At 41.1% G+C, this 20,578-nt stretch overlaps 1 protein-coding gene across 5 annotated transcripts in view; it reads right to left on the minus strand.

The window, feature by feature from the left end:
• CRTC1 (CREB regulated transcription coactivator 1) overlaps positions 1–20,578 on the minus strand; it is a 132,002-nt gene that overhangs the window by 60,831 nt on the left and 50,593 nt on the right. For all 5 annotated transcript variants that reach the window (XM_075205179.1, XM_075205167.1, XM_075205186.1 and 2 more), the window contains 4 exons: positions 15,002–15,063; positions 10,489–10,583; positions 3,199–3,284; positions 2,664–2,707 (listed from right to left, as the gene is read on the minus strand). In XM_075205179.1, coding sequence (XP_075061280.1) covers positions 2,664–2,707; positions 3,199–3,284; positions 10,489–10,583; positions 15,002–15,063 — 287 coding nt within the window. The remainder of the gene's footprint in view (positions 1–2,663; positions 2,708–3,198; positions 3,285–10,488; positions 10,584–15,001; positions 15,064–20,578) is intronic.

The following is a 20,578-nucleotide window of genomic DNA, read 5'->3' on the forward strand; positions in this document are numbered from 1 at the left end:
CCGCCGGAAAACTCTCAGCTTGATACATTTACCTCTAGGAGTCAATGTGCAGGATCTGACTCTGAATGCCTGTAGCACGTTATTAAGGGAATATTCTCTACATGACTTAAGACTTTTTTGCAATATCCTCCACCAGTGAGTGTGTTTTTGTGTTTGTATGTCATGATTTTAATATTTCACACAACTCTCTGGGTGGGTGGCACATTTTAAATATATCAATATAAGTTATATTTTATCCGAGTAGGAGTGCTTCCAGTTCCCACTTTCATGAGCCTCTGTTTAGTCTCTTCTTCTACACATAGAATTAAGGATATGAGACACATTTCTTAAATTTAAAAATATGTAATTTTACACTCCATTAATGGAGTTTGTAATGCTATCAAGAAAGTTTGATAATTGTCCAGAGAATTATGAAAAAAAAAAAAAAAAGATTAGCAGTGTAACAACCCATGCAAAAGATCAGTGGGGAAATGTATGCCATAGAACGGTAACCCTGCAGATCAAAATGGTATAATTGAAAAATCATGCTGCATCTATATTCCTGATAACTCACAAGACATAGCTGATTATGTTAAATACATTAAAACAGAACTACAAAAACTGCATCAAGGTGAATCTTGGAGTTTGAGTGGCTTGTTAAAACCTGTAGGCACACAACCAATTTATGCTATACTTGGATATTTGTAATTGCTTTCTTGTGTATTTGTCATGATTTTAAGATGGGAAAATCAGTTAAACAACCCATACAGCGCTACACAAATACTGCTGCAGATGAACCAAGCTAAAGACTACACCAAAGTCACAATACAAATTTAAAAGTGGTACAAAATGGTCTTTCTGCGCTGTATCTTCCACACATATCAAGTTACAATTATATAAAAAATAAAATAAATGAATACTTATATTTGAAAACGTCCAGATATCTCCACTTATCGTCACTCTCCAATGATGATTAACATGTAAAGAGAGGAAGGGAAACAATAGTGTAATCCTGTATGGTATAAAGTAAGATATTCTCGAGTTGACATGAATTACAAAAATGTACATAGAATGTACATTTGTACAATGTTCAAGGTGTTCTTGAAAAAGATCCCGTGTGAGGGTTCGAAACGCGTCAGTGACTCTGCTATCTCTTGGTGCTTTATCATACCGGACTGATATCCACATTCTGGGGAGGAGACCTGGACGTAGCTGGACTCTGTGCTATTGTTCATCACACTGATTGCCGCCTGCAGATTGGATCCCAGCGGACTTCACTTGCTTTCGGCCACAGTGTCAGAGACGGCTGGGACGGAGCCTCACTCATTATATGTTGAATATCATTCATGTTCCGGTAGGAGTATTTAAGTTTTAACAGTGATTAAAGAATTATTTTAACGGAAGATGTCCGCTTGCTGAGATGTTTGGGATAACAAGTTTTGAAATGCCATTTTAAAACTACTCTTTAGTAAGTAGTACCCCCTGCGGGAGATTTCCCACGCCGTAGGAGGATTAACGATTGCACCTGAATTAGTGTTCATGTTTACAATTTACCATTACGATCCATATCCAGATTATCGTTCTATGTACATTTTTGTAATTCATGTCAACTAGAGAATATCCTACTTTATACCATACAGGATTACACTATTGTTTCCCTTCCTCTCTTTACATGTTAATCATCATTGGAGAGTGACGATAAGTGGAGATATCTGGACGTTTTCAAATATAAGTATTCATTTATTTTATTTTTTATATAATTGTAACTTGATATGTGTGGAAGATACAGCGCAGAAAGACCATTTTGTACCACTTTTAAAGATGCTGTATTACTCATGCGTAGTAAAAATACATTAGATTCTGTAGCACCAAATTTTATGCAAAAAAAGCAAGTTGAAGGTCTGCAAGAAAATATATTGATATTAGGCCTAAGCAGATATTAGCTTATGTGCAGATAACAGATCTATTATATTCAAGAGGGTTAAGTTCAACTTGTGATAGGAATTTCAGAAAAAAAAGGAATAAATACAGATAAGAAAACTATTCTCTGAAGAGAACTGTGCTCTGCTAAATCTGAGTGTGTACTGTGCATTACCATTTGTTAAAGGATTTTCCCCATTGTTTCAAACTATAACTGTGTGTAATATAATACGGAATGAGAGAGTGTTCTGTAACTTGCATGGTGAATCTATGCTCGTGTGAATGCTCTCCCTGGTGCGTACCTGATTTCTAAATAAACGTGACTCTGGTCATTCTCACTTTATAGAAGCCTCCGGATCTTGATTTCTTCCACACTTATGCTACAACTCGTGGGCTGTAACTCTGTAAGAAGTATAGAGGCTTTTAAAAGCCAAATAATGAAGTGCATACTAATGGATATTGTTAGTGTTGCAAACTAATATTTAAAAACAGGGGAATTTGTTATAATAATGAGTGAGGATTACTGAAAAGCAACCCTCTTGTCATTATTTTGGGGAAATTCCACATCATTCTCTTATTGCTGTGGTTCAGGTAATACAGAACAACTAAATCAGAAAGAAATCAACCAATATAAGGACATATATAACAGGTTTACACAAATATAAATATAACATACTGCAAGGCTGAAAATGTCACTATACACTTTCTTACAGTAATGCAAGCACAAGAAGTGTACATACACCATTCTCAAAATATTAACTTACTTTATTCCTGGAACTTCACATGACTTCGGTCTTGGAGATCCAGTCTAAATAAAAAACAAAAACATATATTCATTTGTCTATTTTATCACAGTGTTTGCTGAAAATCATTTAACATTCTCTTAAATAACTTGGATGTTGCAAAAAATGATACTCTATAAGTAAATCCACCATAAATTGTGCAGCTCCAGAAAATCCAACATGAGAGAGTGAAAGGAAGGATCTTTTCTTTGGCATTACAGTATGAAATTATTTAAAAGCTTACTTGTAATCATACAGTGATGAGTGAATGGTTGAACTGAGAACCTTACATTGGCACAATGCTCTTTCTGTGTGTCAAGATGTTGTTTATTTTTGCGCTCCTCTTTTAAACTTTTTTGCATTCCAAAACCCTCCCCAAGTCTTGAAGCAGCATGATTACACTTTTCAGGCATTACTGCCTAGAGAATTATAAAAGATGACAAGTGCATAAAAGAACTAAGTGAAACCTATAGTACTGTGAAATTCAAGGACAAAACAAAACAAACTAGGAAGATACCTTTTTTGTGTCCCAGCCTTGTTTGTTATGAGCTTTGTCTGCTTCTGAAGAATTATCTTCCATTCCTGGGACTGTGAGCAACAATACTAAATTAAGAAAACAAAAAGACAATAAGCTGAACAATTCATACAAGTTAGAAGAACTGCAATTTATTTGAACTATTGCTGTATCATGGACACAGCTTATGAAAGAGACCAATTGTCAGTGATGTAAACTAATATTTAAAAACAGGGGGATGTGTTATAATAATGAGTGAGGATTACTAAAAAGCAAACCTCTTGTCATTATTTTGGGGAAATTCCACATTATTCTCTTATTGCTGGGGTTCAGGTAATACAGAATAACTAAATCAGAAAGATTTATTTTTTATTTGTATAGATGCATTATAGATTATAGATGCATCCAAAAAAACAAAAAAAAAAAACAAGAGTGTCTTAATTCCAAACAGACCATTCTGATTCCTGACAGCCATTCCCCCTCATCATCAATAGGATCATCACACAGTCTGCTTTACAAGATGAAATCAGGCCCTTTGAACATATTTAGAACATAATATTGAAAACCAAAAGGGGGAATCAAGGACACCAGAAGGTGTATTTGTCCAATTTAATTTTTGATCTATTGCCCACTTCTGCACAATTAAATTATATGATTATTGTGTGCATAATTTGTGAAGAAAATATATTACAGCTTAAATTGATCAGTGCACAGCAGAAAGATCAAATCTGTCAAATTTGCTGAAATGTTCAGGTTTATTCTGGCCACACACTGACTTTTTGTAAGCTATTTTGACAGTTTTTCTCAGGGATGTCCACACATTGGCAGGTCTGTTAAGGAAATATTAATTTTTTGGGGAGCAGAGATTATTTTGCACAACCCAAGCTGAACAATTGGGGGAATTAGGTTGTATGCTCCAATGGGGCAGGGACTGATGTGAATTACTACATAGTGTCAGGAGCCGCGGCAGCCTCGGGCACCGCCGCGACTCACTTCCTGTTCAAGTGAACGTCCCGGCCGTCTCCATGACGACCGGGGCGTCACTTCCGGTTTCTCGGGCCAACGGCCGGACGCAAAGTGTAACAAGCGGTGCGCCCCGGCAAGTGAGGCAGTCGGGTACATGCGCATGCGCTAGGATAGCCTGCGGGCTAATTTATGTTAATGGCATGTCTGTGATGCGTTTTCAGGGCTAAGCCCTGATTGGCCTGTATATAAGGCAGGGAGGGCTTGGCCTCCCTGCCAGTTATAGCGTCCAGTTACCTGTCAGCTTAATCTGCTCCTGCCTTGTATTGGTGAAAACCTCTTGGACTGCTTCCCTGTGTATGACCCCTTGCCTGGATTTGGACCCTGCCTGTGTTCCTCGTGACCCCGACCTCTAGCTTGTTTACCGACCTTCCTGTCTGCTCGTGACCCTTGACCTCGGCTTGTTTATTGGAATTACTACCTGCTGCCGGCCCTTGACCTCTGCTTGGACTTCACTCCGCTTGCCTGGGTTCTCCCCAGCCGGTACACACTTCACGACCCTCTGTCAGTCTGTGGCCCAGTCTGTCCCCACCATCAGGGGCTCCAGTGAACACCCGGCTGGCAGAGTAGACTCCGGGTTGTGTTGTGCCGGCTGGAGAGGTTCCTAACATTATAACCGGCCCAAACGTTCTGGAGACGGAATTGGTATGGATGAAAGCGGAACCAAATCGTCTCCATTTCAAGCCCTAGCGGGTCATCTTGAGGCCCTGTACCAAACGGTCCGGGGATTGTCCCAGCGGTTGTCCTCACAAGAGGAGGACTCCCGGTCTACATTGCCCATTTCCGGTTCCGTTGTTAAACCCAAGTTAAACTTGCCGGACCGGTTCTCCGGAAATAGAGCCCTGTTCCGGAATTTTAAAGAAAGTTGCAAACTCTATTTTCCGCTGAAACCTCAGTCTTCTGGTTCAGAACAGTAGAGAGTTGGAGTTGTCATCTCCCTCCTGCAGGGTGACCCCCAGTCCTGGGCTTTCACCCTACCGCAATCGAGTCCTATCCTGCAATCGTTGGAAGCCTTCTTCAACGCATTAGGTCTCCTCTATGATGATCCCGATCAAGTTGCCTCTGCTGAGGCTCATCTACGAGCCTTAAAGCAAGGCCGGCGCTCGGCAGAAGAATACTGCGCAGAATTCCGCAGATGGTCGCCTGACAGTGAATGGAATGATCCAGCGTTACACAGCCAGTTTCGCTTAGGACTCTCGGAGGAGATTAAGGATTCACTTGTGCAGTATCCTTCCCCTACCTCGTTGCAGAGCCTTATGCAACTTGCTATTAAAATTGACAGGAGGATCAAGGAGAGGAGGACAGAGAAAGAGGCGTCTTCTTTTTCGTTTGCATTTATTCCAGCTTCCACGGATGTTGAGAAGCCTACGCAGTCAGGGGCGTTTCGCCTCCCTCCTGAGGAAAGAGACAAGAGACGGTCACTAGGCCTATGTCTTTATTGTGGCAATAAGGGCCACTTCTCCTGCTCTTGTCCATACAAACCTGAGAAAGGAGCATGTCTGGGAAAGGTCCACTTAGGGTTGCAAATTGTTTCCCAAAAGAATGCTGTCCTGGTTCCAGCACAAGTGACTTTCACTGCCAGTTCCGTGGCCCTGTCGGCCTTCATTGATAGTGGAACTGCAGGCAACTTCCTCGACATCGGATTCGCCCGTTCTGCCGGGATTCCTATGGTCAAGCTTCGTTCTGCAGTTACAGTTTGTGGCCTATATGGGAGTCCTTTGCCTGGAGGCAAAATTGTTTGGGAGACTCCATCACTACAACTGAACATAGGAGCTCTTCATTCAGAGTCCATAATCCTCCTCCTTATCGACTGTCCGTCAGTTCCGCTGATTCTGGGTCATCCGTGGCTTTCTCGTCATAACCCTGTTGTGGATTGGGTGAAAGGAGAGATTGTCCAGTGGAGCTCTGTTTGTTTACAGTCCTGCTTGACCTTGCCACTCCGGATCCTGCAAGCAGTTCCTGAGCAGCTTCCTTCTCAATACCATGAGTTCCTGGACGTGTTCTCCAAACAAGCTGCTGACTCCCTACCGCCTCATCGCGATTTTGACTGTGCCATCGAACTGATTCATGGTTCCAAGTTACCAAAGGGGCGCTTGTATTCTCTCTCTGGTCCCGAGACCAAGTCCATGCAAGCTTATATTGAGGAGAATCTTGAGAAGGGGTTCATCAGGCCATCTAAATCTCCTGTAGGTGCCCGATGCTTCTTTGTGTCAAAAAAAGATGGTGGACTGCGGCCCTGCATTGACTATCGGGGCCTCAATCAAATTACAGTCAAGAACACCTATCCTCTCCCTCTCATCTCAGTGTTATTCGATCAGTTAAGAGGTGCCACCGTCTTCACCAAAATCGATCTCCGTGGAGCATACAACCTCATCCGCATCAGAGAGGGAGATGAATGGAAGACGGCATTCAATACACACTCCGGCCACTACGAATATCTGGTCATGCCGTTTGGCCTCAGTAATGCACCTGCTGTGTTTCAGGATCTGATTAATAAAGTGCTACGGGAGTTTCTCGATTGTTTCGTGGTCGTCTATTTAGACGACATTCTCATCTATTCCAAGTCATTAACTATACATCGGGGTCACGTCAAACAGGTCCTACAGAAATTGTGAGAACAACACCTTTACGCCAAATTAGAAAAGTGCAAGTTTGAGGTGCAGAAGGTATCCTTCCTAGGTTACGTAATTTCTTCAGAAGGGTTCTCTATGGATCCAACCAAGGTCCAAGCTATCCTGGATTGGGTGCAACCAAATAATCTCAAAGCGGTGCAGAGGTTCCTGGGCTTCGCTAATTATTATAGAAGATTCATTCATGGCTTTGCTGATATTGTGGCTCCTATTGTCACCCTGACCCGCAAAGGAATGGATTCCGCTAATTGGTCGGCTCAAGCAATAGCTGCATTTGAAAACTTGAAAAAGGCCTTTGTATCCGCCCAGGTCCTTAGACACCCAGATCCTAAAAAACCGTTTGTTCTGGAGGTCGACGCCTCTGATGTCGGTGCTGGTGCTATATTATCTCGGCAGGACTCTCATACTCACCGTCTGCACCCATGTGCCTACTTCTCGCGTAAGTTCTCTTCAGCCGAAGCCAACTACGATGTGGGCAATAGGGAACTACTGGCAATTAAATGGGCCTTTGAGGAGTGGCGACATTGGCTGGAGGGTGCAATACATCAAATCTCTGTTATCACAGACCATAAAAACCTACAATATATACAATCGGCCAAACGCCTGAACCCCAGACAGGCCCGTTGGTCGCTGTTCTTTACTCGTTTTAATTCCGTAATCACCTACCGACCAGGTTCTAAAAATGTCCGGGCAGATGCGCTATCTCGGAGCTTTTTGGCACACCATGTTCCAGTTACTAATCCGGAACCCATCATTCCTTCTTCCATAATTCATGCTGGGCTAACTCAAGACCTGAGCACAACACTTCAAAGGTTCCAAAGACTAGCTCCTGATAATATGCCAGAGGGACGTCGATTTGTTCCGGTTCATTTAAGGAAGGCGGTTCTTGCAGAGGCACATAATAGTAAGACTGCTGGTCATCCTGGAGTTCAGAAAACGCTGGAAATTCTCTCACGAACAGTCTGGTAGCAATCATTGTCTGCTGACATCAAAAGTTATGTCCTCTCTTGTGATAACTGTGCCAGGAATAAAGTCCCCACGAGTCGGCCTGCAGGCCAATTGGTTCCATTGCCCATCCCTGCGAAGCCTTCGAAACACTTATCAATGGACTTTATAGTCGATCTACCACTCTCTGCAGGACATAACACCATATGGGTGGTAGTTGACCGCTTCAGTAAAATGTCACATTTCATACCGTTACCCAGGCTCCCTAGTGCCCGAGATTTTGCTATCCTGTTTATCCAGCATATATTCCGTCTTCATGGACTTCCTACCGATATCGTGTCGGATCGTGGTTCGCAATTTATAGCACAATTTTGGAAATCATTTTGTACCCTGCTTGGAATCAAGATTAGCCTGTCGTCTGCATACCACCCTCAGTCTAATGGGCACACTGAGAGGGTTAATCAGTCCTTGGAGCAGTTCTTACAATGCTACACTTCCGAATTTCACGACAACTGGTCGTCCTTATTGCCTTGGGCAGAATTCGGCTATAACAATTCATATCATTCATCTATGCAAATCTCGCCATTCTATTGCAACTTTGGTTTTCATCACAGATCAAATTCCTTGTATTCCCTCAGATCCGCTGGTATTCCGGAGATTCATTCCACAGCTGCTGACCTCATGGTCATTTGGAAAAAAGTGCAATCCGCTTTAAGACGGCCCTCATTTTCTGCGAAAAAAAAATCGGATCGCCACCGTACCATCTGCTCCCTCAAAGTGGGCCAGAAAGTGTGGCTTTCTACACGAAATATTAGGCTCAGACAGCATTGCAGGAAATTGGGTCCTAAATTCATCTGTCCGTTTCTCATTGTTAAGCAGATCAATGCCGTGGCATTTAGGTTGAAAATTCCTGGGTCATTAAGGATACCAAACACGTTCCATTGTTCTTTGCTCAAGCCTGTGCTATACCCAAGTCAATCCCAGCTTCCAAGTCCGCATGTACAGAATCGGAATAAACCTCAAAGATACATAATTCAGAAGATTCTCGATTCTAAGAATGTGCAGGGCCAGGTGCACTTCCTGGTACAGTGGAGGAATCGCGGCTTGGAAGAGTGGTCCTGGGTCCCGCGAAGGAGACTTAATGCTTCAAAACTTTTAAGAGAATTCTTTAAAAAATTTCCTAAAAAACCTGGGTGTCGGGGTTCCTTAACCCCTCCTCAAGGCGGGGGTACTGTCAGGAGCCGCGGCGGCCTCGGGCACCGCCGCGACTCACTTCCTTTTCAAGTGAACGTCCCGGCCGTCTCGATGACGACCGGGGCGTCACTTCCGGTTTCTCAGGCCCGACCTTTGCCAAGGCAACGGCCGGACGCCAAGTGTAACAAACGGTGCGCCCCGGCAAGTGAGGCAGCCGGGCGCATGTGCTAGGATAGCCTGCGGGCTAATTTATGTTAATGGCATGTCTGTGATGCGTTTTCAGGGCTAAGCCCTGATTGGCCAAAGTCTGTATATAAGGCAGGGAGGGCTTGGCCTCCCTGCCGGTTATAGCGTCCAGTTACCTGTCAGCTTAATCTGCTCCTGCCTTGTATTGGTGAAAACCTCTTGGACTGCTTCCCTGTGTATGACCCCTTGCCTGGATTTAGACCCTGCCTGTGTTCCTCGTGACCCTGACCTCTGGCTTGTTTACCGACCTTCCTGTCTGCTCGTGACCCTTGACCTCGGCTTGTTTATTGGAATTGCTACCTGCTGCCGGCCCTTGACCTCTGCTTGGACTTCACTCCGCTTGCCTGGGTTCTCCCCAGCCGGTACACACTTCACGACCCTCTGTCAGTCTGCGGCCCAGTCTGTTCCCACCATCAGGGGCTCCAGTGAACACCCGACTGGCAGAGTAGTCCGGGTTGTGTTGTGCCGGCTGGAGGGGTTCCTAACACATAGTATCTGTACAGCAATGCATAACATGGTTGGCACTATATAAACGATATACATACACAAACAAGCCACATATTAGTGTGAAACCTTGCAGCCAACACTCAACTATTGTTCTATTAACCTAAACATGTCAACATTAGACAACTTCTAAACCACATCCCCCCATTCACTGGAGGAGGTAAAATTATTTCCCTACAAATAAAAAGTACTGTCCTGACACTTTAAAGTGTCAGGTTTTTATTTCCTAGCCTGTAGGGTACAGCAAATAACTACAGCAAAGGTACTTTACAGTCTGGAAGGACTACTACAGTCAATTGTATTTAAATAAGCAACAAATATATAACACAATGTGAAATAACAAAAATGGCTTAAATCTGACCACACATTGGTTAAGTGATAGGTTCAATGGGGGGCCATACTGGAAGAATTCGGTCTGTTCAGATCCATGAGCTGATCAGCCAGATCACTTCCAACATCACTGGGACCTGAGTGGCAGATTATCACTGACACAGGCCAATAGTGGTCAGACCATTTTTACCAACATGCTAATAATCAGATTGATTTTGATTACATCAGGTATCATGGTAATTTTTTTTGTCAAAAATGCTGTGAAATTGGGCAATTGCACATTACTTTATGCAATACTGCAACTTGTACGGCCAAGATTAGTTCTCCATAAAATCTGTTACAGGCAAAAAGTGTGAAAAATGAGAAATTAAAAATTTTGCCAACCGCAGAAGAGAGTTCAATTGTACAGTAGATGCGGTACCTCGTTTTTGCTGAATATCCTGAGAACTTCCACTGAATGCTTCTTGCTGATTGGGGTTCATTGTACTTTGATGCAAAGCAGAATCTGAATTGGTCCTAAAATGTAAACAAGGGTAAGATTACCCCCAAAAAATTTTGTAAATCATAAAACTGATATCTAGAATTGTCATGAGGAAAACAACCTGCATAAGCAAATATTTCTCTCACAAAACCATGCAAGACTACTTGTATAACTGAACTAATCTTGAACAGGGCTTACTTGTCTTGATCAGGAAAGAGCAAATTAGAACTATAAAATACACAATCACATTCCTTTGGAGTCCTGTGAAAGGCCACTCTAAAATCCCAAATCAACTATACAGTAATCTCCTAGAAAAGTCTAGTTAGGACTTATTATGGTTTTAAGCTTTCAGCCAATGTGTTTTTTTAATATTTCATAATATCAATCAATAGGTATACATTCTAAAATTTAGGCTGTATACTATAATATATGCACTAAGCTAAATTACTTACTACTCTTCAGGACTAAGGTTTGAGCAATGACATGCACAGGATCACTTTCAAAGTGACCTCAGTAGTAGGTTAAACACAGAATGGCTAGTACTCAAAAGGGAGTCTGTTGTGTGTGTATTCGGTGGCTCTGCACATCCCAGTGTTAGATAGCCATGTCACCAGTGGCAGCTTCAAAGACCCCTGCGGTGACCTATATCCTGACCTAGGATGGAGTTTTGACACCTGAATAGACTTTTAGGAACCACTAAGCATGATTTATGGCTTAAGGAGACCGTGTGCTGACTTGGCTATATTGTATATAGACAAAAATAATTCAGTTTCAAATATGCCACTTAAAATCAATAAAAGTAGTGATCAACAACATATTCCTCAATAGTATGATGAAGGGCAGCTCATGTGTCAAATGAAGAATTCTGCCACATTGAGAAGTTGAGGTAATGAGCATAAGCTCAACTGATACCCTGTAGCTAGGCCTGTTTGGTATCAATAGATGGGTAAATTCATAGGGGATCCATTAATAAAATTGGGTCTGTGTGACACTCCACAGAGAAGTTAGGACACACAGTTGAATTGGGTAGTAAATCAGGCAACATGCAAATGGTGATTAGACCACAACCCCCCTGCAGGTGGGGAAAGGTGTCTTTAAAACACTGAGACCAGTGACAACAAATTGTCAGTTTCTTGGGGATCAATTTAATTGAAGGACTGTCTTACTGCCTACCCCCAGCATAGAGCTTATTATATGTAAGTTATGCTCTGTACTTTCATCCCATTTGTTTTTATACCTGTTTGAATTTTTTTATTTGTATGTCAAATCTTTATCTATTTGTTTTTTATTATCTGTAAGCATTGTACCTTTTGTATATTAAATCTGGCAAACTAATAGTTCAGTCCTTATTGATCTAAACAAATTCATTGCCTGTTTAGAAGAGAGATTTTGCTTGGCTAAGGTTAACTCTTTAGAAATCAGAGTGTGAAGAATTGTTGGCAGCTTGTGGGACATTTATAATTTTTAGAGCATTAAGTGCTGGGTTTAAGTAATTATTCCCTGCACTTAAGAACTGATAGTATCCTTGTGAGGAATACAGCCGTGTTCATAAGGACAAAACTCAATGCTTACTATTATTTAAGACATACGTGCAAAACAGTTTTCCGTTCCCTGTTTTTATTTCCTATTTTATTTTGCAACATAACCGAGGAGATGGCCGCAGCATATAAACGCATGAAAAAACGCAGGAGGCACTGATGGCACAATGTGAGGAAAGAGGAAATCCCACTAGTGGCAAAAGCAAGGAGTAATTGATTGAAGCCCTCTTGCAAACAGATCAACGCCAAGTTGGAGATGTGTCCCAGGAAGGGCACAGCCGGGATTTAGAAGAGGACCTGAGTGTGGATATTGCTCTACACCAAGGACTTAATTTCTGATGATTCTAATAGTTCATGTGTGGACACTGCTATGGACACTTATTTGAAAACTGCGCTAAAACATTTGGGCCCAGTGAACATTGCAACCAAAATGCAGCTTATATAGCAGTTCCAGGAAGCTGCAGAATGCCAGTGCCAGCGCAAGGCAGAAAGGGAAGCTGCCGAGCAAGAGGCAGAGAGGAGATATCAGCTGGATCTTGCCAAGCTCCAACGCCAGCCAGAAGCCAGAGAGGCTGGTATCAGCAGACCCCTTCCAGAGAATTTCCCTGTATTGGAAAAAGACAGGGATTTAGATGCGGTTTTGCAAGGATTTGAATTCACCTTACTGTGCCTATGGCCAAGGTTTATCTTGATTGGAGTGCTGGAAAAGGCTTAAAAGAAGTAGTGGCATCGGACAATATTCCTGCAAATGTGTTACTTGGGACTGATTTAGGTAGAATGCTTTGTCCGTATGTAACCACTGATGATGTTGCAGAATCAGCTGAGTACCAACGTTTCTTCCCAGGTATGAGGTGACAGGGAAAAGGTCTGTTCAGCTGCCCCTAAAATGTGTTAACAAGGGTGTGACAGGAAAAAGTTATGTTCTACTTTATCGGAGGGATGCAAGGATGTTAAAGCCACCCATGTTAAAAAGTGTCAAAATCTGCTGAGTGTAACCACGTTTCTTCCCAGGTACCAGAAGGTGACAGGGAAAAGGTCTATTCAGTTGCACCTGAACTGTGTAAACCAGGATGCGACAGGGAAAGGGTATATTCTATTGTACCTGAAGTAATGATGATAATGCCAAAAATAGTATTGCATTAGAATCTACACATGTTCTTCCATTTACATCTTGTCACAAGGTAGGCACAGATGACACTGTTAATGCAAATATTGGCATTTACAGTGGTGTAGATAAGATGCTTTCTAGAAATGGGACAGATGACAATGATTAATTCTGTTGGGTTAGAAGAAAGCAATGTTTCTAGCCAAGTAATATGCTCAGAAGATAGTGTACCGGGTAAATTGGAGGTAGGGCAGAGTGAAACTGTGCGTTCTGTGCCTGAACCAGGCGTACCAAGGGGTGTTGAAAATGTGGGGCAGACAAAACGGGAAGTAGCGAGTCCTTACATTGCTGCTGTGACCTATAGTTCGAATGTTCACCACTAAGATCTCCATCTGAGTTCTGAACATTCACCTAAATTTTCTATAGCCACAGTTGGGGGGGGGGGGGGGGGGTCAGTCGCAAGCCCACCTTCTCTTAGTCTGACCTCTAACGGCTTAGAGGAGGTAGATCCCTGTTATTCTACATCCACATATAGATGAGTCCAAGGGGGAGGGGAGTGCCCTGTCCAGAGGGCAGTTTGTGACAGATAAAAGGGTTCAGGAGCAGTTTCCTGACCAAATAGAGGCAATATATTATATGACTGATGGAATATATGATAAAATATTAAATCAGTGTATAGCCAGAGGGGCTTATCCCTGACAATTACACTGCCCCCACACTGCATATAGATGTTACTATGGTTATACCTAATAAAGATTTAAAGTTTTATTACTATATGTTCTTTGCTCTCTGAGTGCCTCGGTACACATGTGCTTCCTCCTTCTTTTTCTAAGTTACAGTAATTTATGTGGGGGTGCACCTATCCTAGTTTTGGAGACCGTATAGGTACTGTTATTACTTCTTGTCCGTTGGTTTGTTTACTATACCAATAGAGACTTCAATAAATTGAAACTATTATCTAGACTAGGAAATTGGGCTTACCCGGTGCGGTATATTCATAGATGGTTATTATGGTTAAAGAGGGTATCTCGGTCGCAACGTCTAAACCTATTTTTTTCATTCCCCATCTTAGGGGTATGGCATAGTGGCAACGGATATGTACGACATGACTGTAGACCTGGCCAAATCCAGAAAGTACCAAAAAAAAAACCGATTGTGCTTATATACTGCACAGGAACATAACAAAACAATGTCTTGTATATACATTCCCCTTAGGCAAAATTAAGCAAATACATTTTTTGACGTTATGGACCGTCTACAAAGTAATGGCATTTATAGAAAACATTGAGCTATAGCATCTACTGAAGTTTCTTTTTAAAAAGTAATAAAATTTACAAGTGTGCACACTTGTAAATTGCTTATTTAAAAACAAAACAACTAAGTTAATTACAAAGTTGCACATTTAAAAAAGGCAATAGCCTTTTAGCTTTTTTTTATTTTCATTGCACAGACCTAAAAGAGCATTTTTTGCAAACTGTGCACTATGTGCGTTCTTAAAGTTGCCCCCCCCATGCTACATCAGCCAATTGACCAAATGTGGTTGGCCCAAAACAAGGACAATGACAAATAATCTGATAATTTATTGGATTGTTATCCAGTGTGTTGTAAAATGCAGATAGAAGATCACCACTATAGTTCTGTGTTTGAACATCTTCAGACCCCACTAGCAAAAACCAGAACATGGTAGGATGTGCCCCCAAAACAGCAGGGCTTGTCTTAAAATAGACAACCTCTTTACAGAGCACAGTACAGCACAGTCTAGTCTTATCTTAGATAATACATTTCAAAATTACACAACCGATACACTTACCGTCTCCAGCTGGTGTCAGGTGGAGGTGACAAATACACTGATCCATAGGGGCAGCTGTCTACGTGTCAATGAGTTAAGGTACATCGCTTAAAAAAGCTGCTTTTAACATGACAAACAAGTGCTACTACACATATACCTTATGAAAATTCTCCAGCAAATATTCAATAGTAAAACTAGATATAAATCCTGCCATATTCATGACACCCACAAGTTTTTACATCCTGATATATAATTACAGGCTATAAGTTTTATGCAAACATTTGGAGCACAATGTTTATCTGCTCTTTCTGCCTGTAAACACCAAGCAGTGTAAATGTCATATTCCTGTGGCTATTATATGTGTGATGCAGAAAACACTACTGTCAATACTATGAGCAAGCACTAAGGCCTTAATCACCTTTATTCCCCTAACCAGAAAAACCTGGAAACATATTGCTCGTTACACAAGCCGTAGGAGGCAATTAAAGTTTCCTACTTTTTTTTTTTTTTTGCTGTATGCCTCCGAAGTTACTCTGCAGCGATGTAACTTCACTGATTTTTCTCCTTCCCGTAAATGCACACAGGAAAATCGGTGCTATTCGGGTACAGTATTGAACATAGGAAATGTGCAGAGTACAGCTACAGAGAACGTGGGAAAAGACTGATTTGTCTCAACTTCTCATACATAATTAATGCTTCTAGATTTAGTTTTTCCATAGTCGGAGGGCAAATATCAGTCAAAATCTTGCTTAATATCTAGAACTTGAATTGTCTCCTCCCCCATCCCAGATGGCAAATGAACAACCAATTTTTATTATAAAATAGTATTATTTTATTTGTACACTAAAGGGGCAGATTCAACCTGGTGCTTGGTGACGCAATGTGACTCCGGAACAGTCCAGAGATAGCTCGCATCAGTTTTTACAGAAATTTTTCGCTCGTTTTTCCTCACGTCCCAAAGAGGTGCTCAGAAAAATTAGCAGAGATTTGTTACCATAATAGCCAACAATATGTGCACCTGAGCATCAAGAAGCTGTTTGGCTAGACCTTGCACAAAACTGAATATGCCCCTAAGTGTGGGGATGGATGGAGGGTAATAACTGTATGTACCTATTGCCAGCATATTGCTTATTAAGCTTCCATGTTTGACTGGCAAATGACTGAGCAGAATGTGAATGAATAACAGGGACACTCGATCAAACAGGCGATTGTGTCTTATAGTAGACAGGCAGCTGGAATAGGAGCAAAAAGGTTTTCATACCAAGAAAGTGGGTAAGTAATTTGTACTTCCAACATGAAAAATACTATGAAAGCCATGTGATACCACTCTATGACCATATCTGAGATTGTCCAACATTAAATGTAACAGTTTATGATTCCTCTATCTAAAGCTGGGTACACACTACTGGGTTTTCATCCAATAATCGGCTCAACCAGCCTACATACGACCGCTTGTTCGAAAGTCGGGTCAGCGTATGTAGTGACACGATGGTCGAAAGTCTGCCCAAATGGACAATTGTCGCCTCATTTGGTTGGTCGTACCGGTCAATATTTTCGTTCCAATCTTTCAGTTGTGTAATGTGTATAAGTTTCCCACCGATCCACGACAATCCTCCGATACTTCCTCGACCTGGGGGTGCGGGTGTATGTAATTTTGTGATGCCTGTACCAGTCCCACGTGGTGCGGTATCCACACATCACAGAATTGTGTATTGTATAGATAGGTATTGCACCTGTCTGTTTGCAGATCATTACACTTGTATAAAGTACGTGTGTAATTACCCTTTGCATCAATGTTGGGAACCTATTCATATTTACCCTTTATAATTTTTTAAAATTTATAAAGTTTTATTAAACTTATAAAGTCATATTGACCTTTATTAACTATATTTGTAAAATACCCAGAATAAACCACAGTGTTGATGCAACAGTTTTATTGCAAGATAAAAAAAAAAAAAAAAAAAGCACAACTTTTTTTTATTGTAGAATATGACAAGTGAAAAAAATAGTATTACAGTAAAAAGGTGCTACTGGTTTGTGGCACAACAGTTCCAAACAGCATATACATTTCAACAAAAGTATTCAAGGTTTTTAATTTTTTTTCTTGATGTTGGTTATATTTCCTTTCATTTCTTTAAAATACTCATGGAGCTTTAGAATAATTTTTTTCCCCCAGAACTTTCATCAGATAGGACGATGGTATCTATGAAACAAGAAAATAAAAAATGTTTACCATTAAACTTCTATATCTGTAATAAAGTTAATAAAAGTCTTAATCCAACACTAGAAATGTGCTGACCTTGCACTGCTCGAAATCAGTTTGTGTTGTGATCCCTCTAGCAGAATCGCAACAATAGCGGGCTTAACCTCCTTAGATTCTGGAAACCGGCACCATTTTGGTTATTATAACGCTACAGGTATGTGCCCAAAGCATATAGTTGTCTACACATGTTCATTGAAATACCTTAGTGTATAACTTTTCAGATCTTGGTATTCAATATCAATTTTTTTGCTTGATAACAGGTGTTACATTAGTGGTATCTAAACAGACCTTCTCACCGATAATTCTTCCTTCTGACAAAAGAAAAAAAAAAAACAGTTGTCTGCATTGCTTCATGTGAAACTAGAATGAAATACATTAAGTCCTTCAAACAGGTAGACTACACATGCTACTCACATTTTTTAATGTTTCTACAAATTCGCTCCAGTCGACAACCTCTTCTGGACTTGGAATATATTTATTTTCTTTACAAGTTTTTCCTTCAGAAATCGCAGTAGTTTTTGAATGATTAACTTTTCTGTACTTTGGCTTTTGACAGTCGTAGTCGTACTGGACCAGTACTTTTACCATCATCTCCACCGCTCTTGGGCTCATTGACTTTGCTCTTAACTGCAGTAAATTTTATTTCTTCGTCTTCTTGAACATCTCCATCCCCCACCTTAACTTGTTCAACATTTTTTTGTCCCTTCCAGCACCATCTCTGTGTGCGTATCAGTCTCCATAGCTGCAATCCCCACTGACACCTTCTCCTCACTCGCCATCTTCTCAAGTTCCTCGGCGCCAGACAGGCTCCACTGCAATTTTATACACTCAGACATGAGCGTTTGTTTCTGCTGTGGACCAATCAGCAATGATGCCCTCAGAAAATGGAGCATTGTGGGTGATGCCTATTCGTGTATAATAACCTTGTGTATGGAGATTTTTGGCTATAACTTTAACCTATACAGTACCATTACATACAAAAGGATTTTACGATTGTTTTTACCTGTACATTCGTTCCCATATACGGTAAGTTCTTTCTGATTGGTGCATACATGTGTACTTGCATTGGTTTATTGTACACCAGAGATGTAAAATATGCTTCTTTTTATTGTAGCCAAACAGAACACAATGGCTTACAAAAGAAATGCTGACCTAATTAAGGATTTTATGGAGACCTACAAGGCTCACCAATGTTTGTGGAAAGCCAAAGATTCAAACAGAATGATGCGAAAAGTGGCGATGCAAAAGCTTGTAAAAGTATTTCTGCCATATCACCCTGGAGCAACTGTGGAATGGGCAAAAAGCAAGAACCAGAACCTTAGGACTGTGTATAAAAAACGTAAAAATAATTAAATAAAAGTTGAGGCTACCCAAAAATCAGGAGCTGCAGCTGAAGACGTGTATGTGCCAAAGCTATGGTCCTTTGATCTGTTACACTTTGTGAGGGACCAAGAAACACCACGTACGTCCACTAGCAGCATGCCAGCAGACAGCAGTTCAACCACAGAGGTAGAGCAAGCATATGATATACCTGCAAGCGGCACAGTAAGTACAGTACATTATGTTGTCATGTAACAGGTTTATTCATGTTAAAAGAATCAACAAAACTATAAAAATACATAACATGTATATTAACAATTGTCATAAGCAATCATTTTGCCATGGCACAACACCATCCCTGTTGAAATACGTAAGGTACACCTCCTGATTTAATTTAGCCAATGTACTACTATGTCTAAAGTGTCCACACTCTAATGGTGTCAAGCCCACTACCTCCATGTCCTCGGCATTAGTTTCCACATAGGCCTGAGTGGTACGTCCACTATTGCTTTTATGCCGTAGAAAGTTATGCAGAACACAAAAGGCCATCACTACTTTGTCCAAACGCAGGTTTATTGCAGAATGAAAAACTTGGAACCTGTTACTTAGAATGCCAAAGGCATTTTCAACTACTTGCCAAGCACGTGACAGTCTGCAATTAAAGATACGCCTTTTAATGCTCAGATTTCTTTGTGAGTACGGATTGAATTAATTGTTGTGCAATGCAAAGGTGTCATCTGCCACAAACACAAAGTTTAGTCCATATTTTGTGCTACTCCGAGATGGAAGATTAACTGCATTGTTTTGTAGTTTGTTATGGAAGGTAGTATGCTCCAATGCACCTGCATTTGAGACTCTTCCATTTTTTTCCCAATGTCCACAAATAAGAATTCATAGTTCGCATCCACTATGGCCATTAAAACAATGCTAAAAAAATCCTTTATAATTATAGTAGAAATATCCACTGTTTGATGGTGGCATAATTCTGACATGTTTGACATCAATGGCACCACTGCAATTTGGAAAATTCCATAGCCTCTCAAAGTCTTCGGCTATCACTTTCCAGTCTTCCTCTGTCAATGGAAACTGAAACATAATGATGTGTAAATAGCTTAAATTTGAACATGCAATTGCATACGCTCATTTTTATTTTGCTCTTTTTCAGCCTGCACTCCTGTCTGAAAGCATCTTGCTGCATGCTGCAGGCCAGGAAGATACAACAAGTAATAGTGCAGCACATGAAAGCCAGCTTACTGCTGATAGCCAGGACGTGATCAAAGCTGGTACACTAGCAAAAAACATTCAGAAGTGTAAGAGACGTAGAATAAGGGAAATACAAGAAAGTGATGCACTAACAGAAAAGATGCTTTATTGCGCTAACATTTTGATGACAAAAAGAAAGGAACAGGAAACATTTGATTTTCTGGGAGCAACAATAGCTAGCAAAATGAGAAGTAGTAGCAAGCGCATACAAGATAAATAGGAGCGGCTGCTGTGCGACCTCATATGTAGGGCTACCGCTGAAGAGTTGTGGTTAGACACAGTTATTTCCCCCATCTAACCGCAGACACAAACAATCATACACATTTCACACAGCACAGTTGCAGCATGCTACCATGGGCGGACAAAGCCTATTGTCACAACCGTGTATGACATCCACACCAATAGCATCAGGAAGGATCCCACATTACACTGGGGACACATCTGGAATGGACACAAGCGAAATTTTGCACTACCAACAATTATAAACTGATGCTCTGGTACAAATAATTATTGCATTGCACGTTACAAGTAAAAATTTAGTTTTTACATTTTATGTATGGTAATAAACCTCTATTATTTTTTTATAATGAATACTATTGCTTTTGACCAACCTTCATATACTGATCACAGAGAACCAGGTGTCTGGTATTATCATGCCAAGAGCTTGAGGTGAAATAGCTGTGCTGTATTTCAGATCTGCCAGTGCCCTCCCTGTTGCCAAAAATCTTAGCGTTGCCACCAGTCTTTGCAAT

Source organism: Mixophyes fleayi, chromosome 1 (assembly GCF_038048845.1).
Source record: "Mixophyes fleayi isolate aMixFle1 chromosome 1, aMixFle1.hap1, whole genome shotgun sequence".
NCBI classification, from domain to species: domain Eukaryota; kingdom Metazoa; phylum Chordata; class Amphibia; order Anura; family Limnodynastidae; genus Mixophyes; species Mixophyes fleayi.